The 18,921-nt window shown below is 36.2% G+C and overlaps 1 protein-coding gene across 1 annotated transcript in view; it reads left to right on the top strand.

The window, feature by feature from the left end:
- The first annotated feature begins 3,176 nt into the window (after positions 1–3,176).
- The window catches only part of LOC149243822 (lipase-like PAD4), a 33,901-nt gene continuing 18,156 nt past the window's right edge, over positions 3,177–18,921 (top strand). The window contains exon 1 of the mRNA XM_089374634.1: positions 3,177–3,283. Coding sequence (XP_089230760.1) covers positions 3,258–3,283 — 26 coding nt within the window. The 5' untranslated portion in view covers positions 3,177–3,257. The remainder of the gene's footprint in view (positions 3,284–18,921) is intronic.

The following is an 18,921-nucleotide window of genomic DNA, read 5'->3' on the forward strand; positions in this document are numbered from 1 at the left end:
ACAAATTATTTATTTTGATTTAAGATTTTATTCCTATGCTCAAAAAGCTTGGAGAGAAGCCTCCCGAGTTCACTATAATTTTGGCATTGTAAAAGGCTAGGAAGGTCAGTATTGTAACAAAGGTTGTGAAATTGAGATCTAATGTGGTTGTATGCAGGGCACTCTAAGAAAAAGTGGTTTTCATCCTCGATGCTCCTATTCTCGCAAATATGGCAGATCCTTTCCATCCATGGCGTTTTAGGAACTACCCAGCGGCCAGTTTCACTATGGAGCTCATGAGAATTCGTTCTGATCTTTGCTATATTAATTTTCTTTTTTGAGCTAGTTAGAATAGAGAGATACTTTTGATCTTCAAGGGTGGGGTTGATGACCTTCTTATAATAACTTAATTTTCTTTTAGACGCTAAATCTTTCTCACACCACAATTTTTCTTTGAACTTAGAAGTAACAATATCTTTAATGTTATTTATGTTTTGCAAAGCATCATTCTCATTGATCTCCCAATAGTTTAACCAGGCCCTTGAGTCCTTATGCCATCCTCGATTAAGCCTTAGGTGATTTTGGCTGGAATTTAAAGCTAGCTTAGGAAGTCTATGATTGTCTATGTTATTGAGCTTGTGCTTGTACATCAGAAACCTGAGCATAGCTAGGCTCTCAATAGAAGAAAGACCTGCTTCTATAAGGAGAATAGGATAGGGTGTATTACTTTTAATTTTCAGGTTATAAGTTATAAAACGCTTCTGGATTTGCTCAATCTTCCTCCATGATTCTCTGGAGATGCTGCAGCCCCAAACTTCACAGCCATATAAGATAACAGGAGTGACTAAAGTTTCAAAGAGGAACTTCTTTTTATCCCACATTACGAGGTTTGCTGTTTTACAATTATTTTCAAGACCAAAATAAGCTTTCCATCCCCCATTGATCCTTTTCTCAATGATATGGTTCCAGTTGAGCTTGTGATGGATATCAATTCCTAGGTACTTGTAAGAATACACTTCCTCCAAGTTATTATTGTCATACGTAAAATTAGCGCAAGTGTCCTTCTTAGATTTGATAATCATAACTTTTGTTTTGTTTGTGTTAACAGTCATACCCATGGTAGAACAGAAATCCTTAAGAAGCTTGAGTTGCTTATCAAGATCAGAAGGGCACCTTGCTAGAAGAACAATATCGTCAGCATAGAGAAGAAGGATAATGACTATCCCAGCTAAGATTGTGCCACCACATCCTGCTTCTTCTAAATAACCTTCGAGCTTATCGATGTAAATGCCAAATAGAGTAGGGGAGAGGGGGCAACCTTGTTTAACTCCGATGTTACACTTAATATCTTTTGACCACCCCTCATTGTTCTTTAGCTTGGCAATTACATTCTCGTATAGCCTTATAGCAGCAGCTCTTAACTCAAGAGGAACCTTTAGCTCTTCTAACCTATTCCAAAGGTTGTATCTAGGAACCGTATCGAAAGCCTTTCTAAAGTCTACAAAGCAGCAGAATAAATTGGATTTATCATTACGACATTCCTCCGCAATGATCCTTAGCGTAACAAGGTGGTCTGTTGTTGAGTGATGCCTTCTGAAACCTGCTTGGCCTTTAGCCCGCTTACCTTCACTTTCAAGCCATATGCTTAACTTTTTTTCCAGAATACTACCATATAATTTGGCTAAGAGAGGGCTGATCATAATTGTTCGATAATTAGAGGGGTTATTTGTATCTCCACTTTTAAAAATAGGGATAATGAGGCTCTCAGTCCACGGTTTAGGGAACCCTTGCTTAACAGCTTGATTGAAAAGCTTGTGGATGTGGGGGATGAGGACAGGGCCTCCAATTTTTAAGATTTCTGCCTGGTAGCCTTCAATGTCCTTAGCTTTCCCATTCGCGAGGCGATTAACCCCAAACTTAATGTCTTCTAAAGAGAAGACTTCTTTCGTTGTGAGCAGGGTTTCCAAATTATCCGTGACATTAGGAGATTCATAAAGCTTTTTAAGATAAGAATTCCAATCGTGAAGAGCAATTTTATTGTTATCCTTAGTCTTCCTAGTCAGAATCTGCCTCCAAAATTTTTTAGGAGCTACCTTAGAGAGGTGTAAGAGGTTCTCCTGTCTTTGACGAATGTATTGCCTCTTTTTCCTTTTAATTAGGGCTTTGTATATTCTTATCTTGTCCATTTTAAGAGAATCATCAACAGCTTCCTTAATTGCTCTCCTCGCATTTTTACAATCTTTGTCGTACCAAGGATTGGTTTTGCTATTTCTTTTATTATTTGAGACTTCAATTGAGAACTTTTTAATAGAATATGAGAGGGTTGTAGTAAAATTATGATATAGGTCTTCTATGTTATCTATACTAGATAAAGGAGGCAAATATATATATATATAATTTATGAATTGAAATTTGATTTAATTTAATACTTGATAAATTTAAAATTAAAATAAATTTAATTTTTATTTAACAAAACAATTCACAATAATATAATTATAGAATTAAACAAAACTTTCCTTCATGTAATAAAATTAAATTAATATGAAGAAAACCTTTATATATTACTATACAAAATTAAATAATATGAAAAAACCCTTATATATTAATATATGATTGACAGTTTTTTTTGTCATTGATTCTGTGTATTAAAAGTATTTAAATATAGAAAAATACTACATATCACTATCTTCAAATAAAATATAATTATTTTATTATTAATTCTCTATATCAAATATCGCTATCTTCAAATAAAACATAATTATTTTATCATTGATTTTCCATATAAAATAGACAAAATTATGAATGAACATCTTCAAATCAAGTCAATAATAATAAACAAATTACCATCACAAAAGTTACAACATAATTCCTAATAATTCCCTCCGCTTTTGGGTTGCCATTAGTGAATAATTTTTTCCCTCCACGTTCCACCCATTCACTACTTTCACGATGAGATGACAGTCTATTCACAATTGCCCAGCAACTTCGTACTCATTAAATTTCTCGGAGGCTTCCAATTCCAGCACATTTTCCCGTCCTGAAAATATGTGGACTATTTCAATTTAACTCGGGACCCACCCATTAAAAATCTTGGAGTCCTTTTTCCTCTGTATTTCCACGATATTACTCAGTTCCTTTCATTTTCTATATTTCCAGGATATTACTGGTCTCCTTTCAATTTCTATATAAAGCAAGGACCCCATTGTGCATTTATAACAAAATTTCAGTTGTTAGATCTGACTACCATTGCGAAGCAAATCCAGCGGCAATAGCAGACCATGGAATCAGAATGGCAAACTCCAGAGTAAGCATGAGCTTCCACAATCGTTTTCTCCTCTCTTTGCACGATCTGCTTGTTTTTGTCATAGGCTTCCCTCTGTCAATCTTGAAATTAATTTATTTTCAGTGTGGAGGCTGGGTATGTTTTTTCATTTATATTCATTAGCTTCAACACCTAAGTTTTTCGCTTATTTTAATTACATTTTTATTTATTTTAATAATACATCATTTTCAGTTTTTATTTGTGCATTATCATTATCGTCAAATTTTTTATTTATGTTTATATTTTGTTAATTTTTTACATTCGCATCGGTAAGTGTTTCATATTTTTGCGAATGAATTTTTCTTTGTCATACTCATTAACTTGTAAGTCTGTGTTATTATCAATAAATTTAATAAATAATATTTTTTTAATTATTTATTTATAATTATTAATAAAAAAATTGGTTTATAAAAGCTAAAACGGTTTGGTACGTGAAATGCGTTTTTGTAAAGAGCATCTTAATTCTTCACATCACGTAGTCAGAGTAATGTTGTGTTTTTGTTGGAGTTGGTCATTTCTCCATTTCTCCTTATTTTACCCAATTGTGTCCAAGTGGCACATGTAGTGTACAAAAATATAAGTAAGTTGACAAGGATTCCATGCTCACTTATCCATTCTCAACATTTCCCACTCTGTAAAGCTTTGCAATCTCTACGCATTTAATGCACACAAATCTAAATTTAGAATCTCTACCCATTTAATGCACACATATCTAAATTTAGAAGGGTCCATTCCTGCACAGAGCCTATATGGGGCTGATTTACATAAATGCTGATGCAGGTTCACTATTGGTCAGGGGATTGCAACTTTTCTTGTGTCATATGGACTATTGCCCAAGGTTTGGGAAGAGTCTCTTCATGAAAGCAATTCAGATGGCTTTACTATGAATGAGCATAAAGATTTTGCATGTGTTACTTTCGCTTCGTTTCAAAGAGTAGAAGATTTCATTGTCAACCAGAGTAAATGTGGAGAGGACAATATACAAACTATTCAAAAGGTCTTATCTCGTTGCCTCAGGGGTAATGATGGTGAACCAACTTCCATTCATCCAGGAGCTCTTACGTTGTTTCTCCATATAATCGAGAAAACAAATTTCCAAGCAAAGGTAAATTGATCTATCTATGTTCAATTGTGAGGACAAAGTGACCTTAGTTTCTTAAGTAGAGGGTTTACTTCATTAAGAGCAAATTTTTGAAATTCTAAAAAGGTAACATTGTATTCCTGTATTACATGATCAATTAGTTGTAGATTTACATGGACCCCAAACAAAAGAAACTCAAGCCCATCATATTTGTGGGTCACTCCATAGGAGGGGCAGTTGCAACCTTGGCCACATTATGGGTTTTGGGAAAGAGGCTATGGCAAGCTCTCTCTTTTGTATCATGTTTGGTTGCCCTCTGGTCGGAGATGAAAGGCTTGTTGAAGCAGTTGGTCGTGAGAACTGGGGAGGAAACTTTTTTCATGTGGTTTCCAAGCATGATATTTTTCCTCATGTGCTCTTTGCACCGCTTGGGTCAATTGCTAACCCCTTGACTACCATTTTTCCTTATTGGCAGGGCATAAATGTGCCTGATTGTTTAATTCAAGATGCTTGTAGGACTCTTTTGAATTAGATCTTTGTTTCTCCAAGCAGCGCATATAGACCTTTTGGCACTTACATGCTTTGCTCAAGCAATGGTGCAACTTGTATTCAAAACACTCAAACATTTTTGGAAATTCTTAGTTTGACTATGCCAAGCCCTCAAACTTCTTTTGATGAGATTGTACAAGCCTGTCTTGCAGAATACATAAGGTATGATTCTATTTTGGAGGAGGTTATGGAAAACTCCATAAGAGGGATACAATCAATAGAGAATTCCAATTCAAAATCCCCTTACGAGATGGGTATTTTATTGCAACTTCAAGCTATTGGTGTTGGAGCTCAGGTACAACAGATTCCATAGACATAGACCACATCCTTAGGAGCAATTTCTCATAAGAGATGTGATTCGTACGAACTACAAATCTTAGAGCTCTCACTTAAATTAAACCATATCTTAGGATATGGACAAAAGAGGATAATATGAGTCACAAATAGACTTGCATCAATTTCAAATAGAACTTGTGTTACAGGTCTATTTGGGCACATCACTACTGACAATCAGATCAGCACAATTAGGGCTCATCAAACCTTAATTCAGTTGCAACATGCCCTAGACAAGTCATCAAATTGAATGCTTTCATCCATGAAAGTTTCCTAGCTTAAAACTTCGTTGAAATGCCTCCTTGGGACACTAGCGCAGCCTTGGCCAGGGGTAACTGCGTTGCAGAGAAAGTAGGCCCATTCAGGGTTGCACTGCAGTGCACTTAGGCCCACTTTGACCTGCACTGGGCGAGAATGAGCGAAATTGACATAGGATTCTGCGAATATTCCGTGATTCCAGAGCATTCTAGAAGGATGCCCAACTCTTATCTCATGGACTATGAGCTCGAATTTGGATAGGCTATGGATCAATTAGCCCTGTATCCTCTCATCCCTTTCTCCATGCCATTCAATACCAAATTTATGACAAAACCACTTGCATTTCCCTATAAATTGACCACTCATCATAGTGATCAGGGGCAGGAATTTGAAGATTGTAGAGAAATATTGTTGATTTGAGACTTGAGATCATTGTCAAGTAATTTTATGCAGCTGGATTGATGTTCTATTGGTGTTATGAGGGTTTGGACTAAGCTGGATGAGTGACACTGGATCGAACCACATTGGGTGTAACTCCTTCTTCTATCAATCAATAAAGTTGTTTGTACATTTTCCCATATTATTGTTTATATCTATGATGCATATATGTTTAAATGTTGTTGATTCCATTTGTTTATAGTAGATAAATCATATGCTTTGATCATTGTTGTCTTCTGTTTCTGTTGGCAGGTACCAATTGAGCGAATTCAGTTCAAGCAGGAACGGCGGGAGCAATTCAAAGGAGATCAAAGGAAGCGAAAGATCACAAGTAGGTTCCTTCATCTCATCTATCTATTATAGGAAAAGGTCAAACCACTTTCTTTTTGTTGTTCTAAGTGTAACTACCCACTTAGGGAAGATGTACTTATCCGTAGGTATAAATTCCATATAACAAATTGGCCACTCCAATGGAGAACGACTGTCGTTCCTGGTAGTCTACCATTATCATATTACATCATAGTAGACTTTACTTGACTTCATTGATCTCTTTTCAGTCATTTTGAAGCTTTTTGGTAAAAAAATTGCACTAGAATGCCTATTCTAGGAATGTTATGTTACTAGTGCACCCTTGGTCAGGGGACAGTGCACTGCAGTGCACCCTTGGCTTAGAGCCAATGCTCTACAGTGCATTGTCTCCCACTTAGGGCTGCGCTGATCCCTCTCAAGCCAAAAAACCCATATTTTTCTTGTTTTCTTCCAAATTTGTTGCTGAACTGAAATTAGTTTGTATTTCCTCTCCTAGACCTACTTTGACCTTGATTTTTTAGTGTTTCTTAAGAGATTTATTTATCATTATCAATTCATTATCAAAGTTAGCATTGATTAGTCTTTAATTTTCTAAAAAAGAATTGTCATAAAGTCTTCATTTCTTTGAAAAATAAACTGTTGTAAGGTCTTCGTTTCTTGTGAAAAGCATTGATTGATCGTTTGTGCATTCAGTTTCTTTATGTTCATCTAAACATTAAAGGAATGAAAAGAAAAACATGCATAATGCATTTAGAATTTTGTGTGTGCTTGTAGGAATAGTATAGGGAGAGTTGCATTAGATGTGCTCTATGCTCTTTGTTTAAAGATTCTAATTGCTATATCCCTTTTAGTTACGGTTTTCATTGTTTAAATCAAATGAAAAGAATGTTTCTCATCATAGTTGCATTCTAAGGGTTTCAGAAACATCATGCGGTGAACCTGAAAGACAAACTTTTAAACAAGATCAACTAAAATTTATCTCAATTAACCTAATGGAGCATTGTAACTTAATGCATAACATTTAGAGGTCTAGGCTAGAGACGTGTTCTGGTGTTGTTAAACATAGCAGTTGTCGCTAATGGTCTGCGATACATTCTGAGTGTGATACCTCAATCCACGTACGTAAGTATATCGTAGCTCATCCACGTACGTTCGGGTATATCGGGCGGTGTTATAGTACGAAAATTATAAAGGAATGCTCTCACTGTGCGGTTTCGCATTAAATAGTGCTAACACGGATTGGGACTCCGCATACTTTCAGGAATATTTGGGAGAACTACATTAGGTTGCTATCCATCCATAGGTAACTAAGTCGGCCGCCTTGTATACTGTGATACACCGAAAACAACATTTTGGGAGATTGCCTGCACATATGTTAAGTCCTTAGTTTACTGAGGCAGTATATTGCAGTTCACAGTTACTTGGTAATCCTTTTGCCTAGATTATCCATATTTTGTTTTGTTATGTTATTTTGATTAAAATAAAATTAACTGAACATGGATAACATCCTCCATGTCACTCCTTAGTTGATCTTAGGTTGAGACATATGGCAACAACTCCGGAGTCCACCGATCAAGGAATTCCTTTTGATGGGAATCCTAGTCCTTTTCCTCCTTTCAGAAATATTAGTGCTCCTTATATGGCTACATTGGCCCTTCCAAGGCTTACCATTGGCTTTCCAGTATGGTTGTTCTTAACCTCCTTGGCCCTGCAACTGAATATTCCTACAACTGGACAAAATCAAGCTCCATTTGATCCTAAAGTTGACCCTTTACCTTCTTCGTTGGTTGCTTCTTCCTCCCCTTCTTCCTCTTCGCCTGATGAAAGTATTGACACTAGTAACTAGTTGGATAAGAAGAAGAAGAAATGGAAGAAGAAGAAGAAGGAGAAAATTCAGCAGGGAGGCAACTAAGCAACCATTGCTTTGAATGCAACTTCTGATGAGAAACCATCCATTAAGCCTCACAAACTTCGATATCCTTGCAAAATTTGTACGAGAGACCATATTCTTCGAAATTTTTATGATATTCCTCAGATCTTAGAAGAATGGTCTTCTTGTTCACATCATCCTATTCCATCAACTTCTGGAGATCATGCTGGTGACACACCATCAACTAGTGGTAGTAAAGTTCATGGAAAGAAGGGTAAAGTTAAGTTTCCCTGTAGGTTATGAGAAGGGAATCACCCCATTCACCTTTTTCCCTATCTAGGTGATGCCCAAAAAGTGTTGGATAACCGTCTGGCTTCTCCGTAGCGACTTCCATCTAGTTTCAGGAGACTCTCCCTTCATCCTTCACTAGTTGATGAAGTGACTGACCCAAATCAACCATCGGTCAAACCCATTCTCTTTGAATGTGAATCCCATGAGTCTATACCTGACCAATCACAGGTCAAGGAAACAGTTGACCCGATTTCACCTTCAGTTAATCGTACCTTTCCCATAGAGAGTGAGTATGATACCACTCAGGTTCTTTTTGTTTCTTTAGATTCCAATGAGCTTGGAGGCAACCCTCCTATTCCATCAAGACAGGAGGAAAATCCTCCTGTTCTCATAACTCAAGGGGGTAATTCTCCCGTTCTCCCTCCAAGTAATCTGGTCACTTCCTTTTATGGGAATCCACTGATAGGATGTCGTCTTCCTTCTTATGTGCCTTTCTAGATCATAGTACAGATTTATAATATGATTGTATCTGACACTATTATAGATGAAGGTGCATCTGTGAGTATCCTTTCCTCCACTGCTTGGCAGGCACTCGGTTCACCACCACTTGTGCCTGTTACGCAGAATTTGTTGGCTTTTAACAGAGGAACCAGTCAACCATTAGGGATCCTTCCTCAGTTGCCTATTACTTTGGGAGGAAAAATTATTTATCTCAATGTGATGGTAGTCTCAGGCCCTTTAGATTACAATTTACTTCTTGGGTGTGACTATGTTTATGACTTGGGAGCTATTGTTTCAACACTCTTTTGAGTGATGTGTTTCCTGCATGAAGGCAGAATTGTCACCGTTGACCAGCTTTCATTTCCTGGTCTAAATATGGCTTCCAGTCAACCATCTTCCCTAAATGGTCATTTTGTCCCAATGGTATCTTCCCCACCACGGGTCAATTATGTGGCAACCCATTCCATGCCTACATCAATTGATGATCAATTTCGTGATGTTGTGCATTATGTACTGGGGGCATTGGAACCATATCTCTCTAATGGATTCCTTGCTACGTATCCCTTCCAGAGAATTGTTCTCCCATCTGATGAGAACCTCTGGGAAGTGATGACCTCTTATGGGTCATGATCAATGAATGATGAGCATAGTTCCTTGTCTTGTGTCAAGCTCGTTAAAAAATGAAACAATGAATATGAGGATAGTTCTTTTACTGTGTCAACTTCATTAAAAAATGAAACAGGTCCAAGAGCATAGTTCCTTGTCTTATGTCAAGCTCGTTAAAAAATGAAACAAGGAATCAGAGCATAGTTCCTTGTCTTGTGTCAAGCTCATTAAAAAATGAAACAAGGAATCTGAGCAGAGTTCCTTGTCTTGTGTCAAGCTCATTAAAAAATGAAACAAGGTCCCCTCGAGCAAAGTTCTAATTCGAGTCTTTGATTAGATCTCGTAAAATACCAGTTGAGTCTTTCACTTGATCTCGTAAATGAACCTTCATTCCATCCACATGATAGCCACAAGTAGTCTACTTTGGTGAATGTAATGAAGCTTGGGGGGCATGTACCTAGAATCGAGTCATCATGCTAGGGGTATGTAAACCAATCTCAGGCATAGTTTTTCATTTCTAGCTTGTGTAAACATGAAACTAGATCCAAGCATAGTTCCCTATGGTTCAAGCCTCTGTAAAAATGAACCCATCTCCATTTTAACCCTCGTGATATCCATTCTATCAGCCTCTTCTGTTAGATAATCCTTGGTTTTTCTCCTTCCATCCTCGCTATCTGCCTGGCCGATCATACACTTTCACTTGGTTCTTTTACCTTTCTTGAGGAACAGTTACAATGAGCAGTCTTATTAGCCAGCCTCTTCACATAAATCAACATGTTTTGATAAGTTTCAACATCACTGGAACCAATTTCTATCTTAGACACCACTCTTTCCTCTAAGACAAGTGACCTTTAAGCTCTTTTCTAACTCGTAAAAAATGAAAAGATCCCCAAGTATTTTCCTTTTTTGACTTGTTAAAAGAAAAAAAAAATAGGGGGTCTACTTTTAAGCTCTTTTCCGACTCTTTAAACATGAAAGATTGTCGGTCGCTTGTCCTTTTCAGCTCGTAAACGGATTGGAAACGACATCTACTCAGTATAAGTTTAACACTTTTCTAGACCGAGATAGATTACTTACGAAAAAGGGATACGTTGATCGAACATGGTCAATAGGTTATCTCTTATATTATTTTATGCTTTTTCGGACTTGAGAGGAAAATTTACGAAAAAGAACTTGTGGAGTTTTCTTTTTGTTCCTTTTCAAACTCTCTAAACATGAAAAGGACCAAGTTCTCATTGTCGTTAAACTCATTAAAACATCAAATAGCGACAAACTTGTCCATCATGACAAGGCCGAGTTTCACCTTCGTTAGACTCGTTAAAACATCACATAGCGATGGATTCACCCCAAGGGTGGAATTATACTACAAGCATATGTTATCCTCCTCAAGCTTATTAAAAAATAAATAGGTATTGGTCAGCAATGACTAGGGAAAATGGGAAAAGGGATAAATCTCTTTAAGGTAGAAATTCGCTCTTAAACATGACACTTTCACTTCATCTTTGTGACTATTTGAGTTGGGTTATCTGCTTCATGGTTATCATACCTATGGTCTATCACACCATCCATCACTTTGGTTTTGGGTCAATGCCGCCAATTCATTCAGTTTCACCGACATGTTTAAGAGAAGTCAATCAGTAAATTTCATCCTTTGCAATAATCATAAACCTTCAATTTCATGACCGCCATTCCTTACCATTGTGTCGTTAGTCACATTATGTCTTCAAAATAACTACACTCGTTTCGTGTCATTGATGGGGGATACATTAAGGCCCTCCTGCGACGAGTCGCTTCTTGTTGACATCAACACATTATCCAAGAAGTTGACTTAGAAACACCCTTCTAGTACCTTGAGGCTTGCATAGATCAATGGAAATTTTCTCGCTTCCGGCGACAGGTTGAAATCACGGGCCTTCGACTAAAAGACTTTATATGGTGTTCAACACCAAAACATCTATTCACACCATGAAGAATGTATTGTAGTACCTTGAGAATCATTATCATTATCGGTGATTTCTCTTGCATCTGTCAATAGCTTACATCATTTGTTGGTAATCAGACGGTGTCTTCCCATGTTCGACTTCAGATCACATTTTCACATGGTTAGACTCATACTTGAGCGAACAATTGGACGAGATAGAAGACCCCAGATCTAGTTTCATCTGTTCGGGTTGCGATTTCAGGAGAGTATTAAATCATCTGTATGATGGCTTTACACATATGGTCATCCTATCATGAGTCTATATCTGTAGACAACTATCTGATTTATGTACATGTAATGAAAAGTTTATATCTTGAGTATGGGTATGCCTTCCCTCAACAATTCATGAAAAAATCAAAGATATCATGATATTATGTATTGTAATTGATGCAGGTCACCATCCGCTTTAGATCCTCCTCATCACATCATAAATCATATCATTCAACATTATCATTTTTGACTTCATGCTTTAGGGAGCAGCTGTTACAGGTCTATTGGGGCACATCACTCCCGAAAATCAGATCAGTACAATTAGGGCTCATCAAACCCTAATTCAATTGCTACATGTCGTAGACAAGTCATCAAATTGAATGCTTTCATCCATGAAAGTTTCCTAGCTTGAAACGCCGTTGAAATGCCTCCTTGGGACACCAGCGCAACCTTGGACAAGGGTAACTGTGCTGCAGAGTAGGTAGGCCCATTCAGGCATGCACTGCAGTGCAGTTAGGCCCACTTTGACCTACGCTGGGTGAGAATGAGCGAAATTGACATAGGATTCTGGGAATATTCCTTGATTCTAGAGCATTTTAGAAGGATTCCCAGCTCTTATCTCATCCTATGAGCTCGACTTTGGATAGGCTATGGATCAATTAGCCCTCTTTCCTCTCATCCCTTTCTCCATGGAAACTAACTCCAATTTTGGAAAACCATTCAATACCCAATTTATGACAAAACCACTTGCATTTCCCTATAAATTGACCACTCATCATAGTGATCAAGGGTTGGAATTTGAATATTGAAGAGAAATACTATTGGTTTGAGACTTGAGATCATTGTCAAGTAATGTTATGTTTTTGGATTGATGTGTTATTGGTGTGATAAGGGTTTGGACTAAGTTGGATGAGTGATAAGGGATTGAACCACATTGGGTGTAACTCCTCCTTCTATCAATCAATAAAGTTGTTTGTACCTTTTCGCATATTCTTGTTTATATCTATGATTCATATATGTTTAAATGTTGTCGATTCCATTTGCTTATAGTAGATAGATCATATGCTTTGATCATTGTTGTCTTCTTCTTATGTTGGTAGGTACCAATTGAGTGAATTCAGTTCGAGCAGGAGCGACAGGAGCAATTCAAAGGAGATCAAAGGAAGTGAAAGATCACAAGTAGGTTCCTTCATCTCATCTATCTATTGTAGGAAAAGGTAAAACCACTTTCTTTCTGTTGTTCTAAGTGTAACTACCCACTTAGGGAAGATGTACTTATCCGCAGGTATAAATTCCATATAACAACTCAGACTTTTGCAATTTAGAACTTTGGTCTCTTGAATCTTGGATCACCCATAGAGGGAGCTTAGACTTTGCAACAATATCTTAGAACTTCACATATTTATAGTGTATGAATCACATCCCTTTTCATATTTAGAACTTTGCATAAGAAAATAGGTGACATGTCCTTTATTACAAGGTTAATTTAGACCTCGCAATGTTCACAGATCTGTCAGTTTGGTTAAATCCTTTAGAGAATTAAAAGGCCTCGGAACTTGTGTACAATGAAACCAAACTTTAGATCTTCGGGTACATTACCTACCTCATTTATGTTATATCTCAGTGAAATGTGCATGGTTCAATATTCCACATATGAACTCGACTCATAAAACTCACATATTTTCTTGTCACAAAAGTAAAGAGCCTCAGGAAATTCGCATACCATGCCACATAAGCGTTTCCTATTTCCATAGAGAATCAATGCCTCGTTGATCCTTTTGGCAACTCCGCCTTAACTTGGCCTTACATCCCAACTTTACCATGGGTCTTGTCCCTCTTCTGAATTTACTTGATCCTGGTCACATGTGTATTTAAGAGATTATGCTGAGAGTTTTTTGATAGCTTGGTTCCTTTTGAAGTCTAGTGCTTGTCTTCTTTAGAGTGCTCTTCAACCTGTGCTATAATATCATGTTGATATTTCTAGAGCATAAGCTAAAATAATTTGTTCTTCATCATGATAACCACTTCTAATGATCATTTAGTGTCAATTACATATCCAATATCATTAAGAAGTTATACAAAAGAAAAACTCAATTGATAAACATCAGAAAGAACAATAAAATAACCATGAGACAATCAGACAAGAGACACATAAATTAGGCCTTAGACAAGGGAAAAAACCACAAGGGGAAATCCCAGAAAAGGTATTTCCTTATGGTGGAGAGAGGGAGAGAGAGAGTTCAATAGAAACAACCATAAAAATATAATATCCAATCCACTAACCAACAATTAGATCAAGTGTCAAGCCATGTGCCAAACCTTACTTCAGATTTTCGACCTCCTCCTTTTGCTCCCAACTTTGTAGGATCATACATAAAAAAGACATGATCGATGTGCCAAATGTGGAGGAGAGGTATCTGTTGGGTCAATAATTTTTCATCATTCTCACTTGTCTTTGTCATTCAATAAGCCATTACTTCCAACCATCCATTGCACCATTTCACTCACTTGCCACCATTTTTAACAAAATTCTTCATTATTTGTCTCTATATGTCTAAGTGGTTATTTAACATCGTTTTCCTTTATTTTTAGTATATTAAGGAGAATTATGCATGGTTTACTAATGACAATTTGGCCAATTCAAGTTCTACGGTTTAGTCAAGTTTTTGTAGCTATCTCCATGGTTAAGGTAGTAGCACCACTCTAGAAGAAAATCCGGCACATGGTTATTGTTTCTAAAGGTTCAAATATAGATTTATGTTGGTCAAACTTCACCCAACTCACACGTGTGGAACACCAGTAAAATATCAAAGTAAAAGCAAAACAATTTTGACCAGTCAACTTCAAACACGTTTTCTGAGCAAATGAAAATGAATTTTGGAAAATGAAAACATGCCTTTTTTTTCAACACGGACCCAATTAGGTTCCCTGTGAGCTGTTTTCTCAAATTAGTTACCATTTGATAGATTTTGGAGGTTCTTTGGAGCCTTATTTTGCATATAACATGGTTAAAAGGTTTCCAATTCGCCATTCAATGCACAATCAACAAAGAGACTAGAACAAATTGTTCTTTACCAAATTCGTGGCATAGAGATAAGTTTGATCATGTCTAGGTTGATATTTGATCCAAAAATCCATGAAATTTGATTTGATTTGATTTTCAAACTGATCTATAAAGATCCCATGAACAGAATGGTAGCAATAAAACTTTAAGATTGTTGTTGCTTCAGAGATCTATAAATTTCAATCCCTTTGATGAGAGGAGAGAGGAGATGTCAAGGATGATCTTAATTTGTAATTTTTGTTGCTGATTGAAGGAGAAGAACTCTATTTTTTTCCATTGAATGTAATTTTTTTTATATGGCGCAACTCTGAATGAAATTGGTGATTTAAATCTCTTCTCTTGATTTGAGTTTTCAACACCTCATAGTCCTCAGGAGGCCCCCCTGGAGATCTTTGAGAATAGTATAGATGTTTTCCATTTCTTTCATATTCTCATGCATGGTTTATTTTACATAGATTAATTGTTTGTGCTAATCATAGATTAAAAACTCATGCTTTCCATATATTAAATGCTAATGTTTTCTTAGATTAAAATGTTCATGATTCCATAGATTAAAGTTTGTAAGCTTTAGAAAAAAATCTTCATGCTTTCATAGGGTAAAATCTCATTTTTTCTTATATCAATAATCTTTATGTATTTTTTTGTTTAACATTAATTGTCTTTCAAAGAACTTAATACTTTCATAGTTTATATTAAAGAATGTAATTTCCTTTTGAAGTTTCCAATTCATTTCAATTATGCATAAATATTGAAAGCTAATATCCTAGCGCATATGGTGTCATGTACTTTGAAAGCTCACGTACTTGGATTGGCATATAAATGCCACTAATTTAACAGTTAATTAAATTACACAACATTTTGGTGTCACTGCTGCGGAAGTATACATAGGTGTTGCCTTTCAATTTCATCTCATTCTTCGTTGCATCAATTTAGCTACATAATATTAGTCTCATTTTAGTACATCATAGAGGTAGATTCATTAAAAAATAAAAAAAGACTTCAATCACCTACCACCCCCCCAAAATCACGTGGTGCAGTAAGGGCCACATCATATTCCACATCATGAATTCATATTTTTGTAGGTAGAAGAAGAGGTGAGAAAAAGAGGTTGAAGAAATGGATGGAGACGATGACAATGAGGAAGATCCTTTTGGATTTCCCATTGAAGAAATTGATATCAACGTTCATATGAAGAACATCCCTCCATCCATACTTCCTAACTTCAAAGGCATGAGATCTGAAGACCTGGAAACCTTTCTTTTTGAATTTGAAATACTTTGTAGATCTTATGGCTACTCATTACACAGTCAAAAATTGAATTTGTTTCCAGTAACATTGAAGGGTAAATCTCTTTGGTGGTTCTTGAATTTAGGAACAAATTCTATAAGGACATGGGATGATATGAAAAGAGTATTTTTGGAAAAATATAAATATTATTGCATACACCATGACCTTAGAAATGAAGTCTTTAAGATGAACCAAAAAGAGGATGAAATCCTAGAAGATTTAGTGGAGAGATTTACTTATAATGTCAAAAGATCTAAATTGCATGATTTAGGATTAGACACATTAAAAACTCTCCTACTAAAAGCTATAAAGGATGAATGGATTGATCTTCTTAACCTGGTGGGAAAATGAGATGTCTCTCAATTGTCATTTCAAGAGATTTGTGAACTGCACAAGAACGTATCAAGAGGAAAAGCAAAGCATGGAAGATCCCCTCAGGATTTAGTTATGGAAAGAGTAAGTAAGTCGGCATCAGGATTGGTAAGTCAAACTTGGTAATTTAAATGAGAAAATTGATATGCTAAGAATGAGAAACAAGAAAAAAGTATAGATTGCTACTTCATTTATATTTTTCCCTAAATGTAGAAATAAACATGCTTTGCATGAATGTCCACGTGATAAAATTAAAATTTCACTACTAAATATTATCCATCATTACCAGGTTTAAAGGAGGTTTTCCAAGGAACAAATCAAACAATATAACAATCATGTTATGTAGCTCCAAGAAGTCCATGGTAGCCTCATCAACCTAGTATGATGCAACATCTTATTTCACAATTTTAGGGTTATGCACAACAATCTCAAAGTAATTGGAAAACACCCTTGCCTTGGAAACCTTGGACATCTCAATCTAAACCTCAAAACCAACCCTAACAACCTTGGCCATCTCAATCCCAACCCCAAAACCAATCTTGGCAACAAGGTTGGCAAGGGCCTTAAAGAGGAAATCCACCATATCCTCAATCTTATCCTCACTATCCTCACTACCAATATCAATGCTATGCATACCATTCAACTCCACCACAACATTATTTTCACCCTTAGTTGACCTCAATTCAACCTTTCCCATTACCAACCACAAAATCACCCCAAAGATCCATTCCCACTCAACTACTTGCACAACCATTTCAGATCCCCAATAATAAAACACCTCAATCCACTTACAATGTTGAGGTATTGCAAAATGATTCTCCAGCTGCCATTGAAGAACAACAACCAGAAGAAGAAGATACAAATAAGGTCCAAGAATCATGGATGCTCGTTGAAGAAGAGCAGTTGTTGGAACCTGAGATTGAAAAGTTTCTTGCATGCATATCACCAGATTCTATGAATGGGGATCACATCTCTGAAAACTTGAATGGCATGATAGCAAGAAGCCAAGGAAGACAAGATTACATTAAATCTTGGTTCAAGAAATTCATCGGATCTCAGTGCTCAATTCTTTAATATTTTTTGACATCATCTCAATCAAGGCAGTTGGTCTCTCATATATTAGTACATATCAAAGCATATATTTCAAACCTGCATATGAGTTTATCTATCATCTTGTTACACACATGGTTCCATTGGAAGTATTCATATACTTGAACGAGATTTATTTTTCAAGTAGAGTAGCACATATAAAAAATAAAAAATAAAAAAACTAAAGTGAAAAATAAGTCATATTGTGAAAACCAGCTTGTTGGCGCAATTGGACATGGGCTTTGCTTGAAAACCAAGAAATTGGCGAGGAATGTTCACTATAAGTTCTGCAATTTTATGATGGTTTCAATCTTTCATTATGGTTCTTCAAATCATTTTTGGTTCTATGCTCAAGTTGGTTGATGTGGGATTCCTCAATGCCACCTTCCAACAAATATTGTCCCATCGACCTCAACACCTTATTTGGGACCAAGATCAGAGATTATTTGGAGTACCTTGGAACTTGCATACATCAATGATAAGCCTCCTCGTTGACAAAAATGTCTCTTGATTGTCAGATCTTGCAGGTGACTCGAATTCAACACATTCATTCATCCTTGTTAAGATGCACACAGGTACCTTGATACTCATTTACATTATCGGTGAGTTGTCTCGCATTATCGATAATCCAATGATTTCCTTTCATGCTCGACTTCGACACATTCATTCGCATGGTAAGAATTGTACCATGAATTTTGGTTTTGATGAAGACTATATGGTTTTATGGAATCAACAACAACTTGCAGCAATATATTTTATTAGTTTTTTGTAGTAGCATGTTCGTCTTTTTGTCATTCAATAGCAACATGATGACACACTACTACAACTCTTCTTCATTTCATTTCATTTCATTTTCTAAGCAAATTACATTAATTTCAAGTCATCAGGCATTATGTTTCATGGTTTCTACTTCAACATACATCACACAATCCAAATTTGGCAAATTAGACTTACAGAAAACAATTTTCCAAACAAAAATAGAGACAGCTACGGAAAGTTGCAGTTTCTGCAGTTATTGTTGTAGCAGCTTGTTTTTGGTTATACCTTGTTCCAAAGGTAGTTTTGGCACAAAGATTACAAGAATTTGGAGAAGAAATAAAAAATTATGAGATACTAGGTTTTCTCAGAATATGATAAATTGAGTAAGACGTGGGTAGAATTAGAAAAAAAGAAGCAATTTTCCAAGACATTTAAAGTGGGTTTTTAAGGCATATTTTCATTTTTCACCACTATGCGCACATCAAGACAACATTTAGTATTTTTTCACAACAATGCCTTTTCTTCATCAAAATGGGATTCTGAAGGCATGTGGCGTAAAAAAGGTAAAAATACACCATTTCCCTTTTGAAGCACTCAATTTGGCCTTAAAATAAATCTGTTG

Source organism: Pinus tabuliformis, chromosome 8 (genome assembly GCF_031772625.1).
Source record: "Pinus tabuliformis cultivar Carrire ecotype Pingquan chromosome 8, CPIR1, whole genome shotgun sequence".
Lineage (NCBI taxonomy): Eukaryota > Viridiplantae > Streptophyta > Pinopsida > Pinales > Pinaceae > Pinus > Pinus tabuliformis.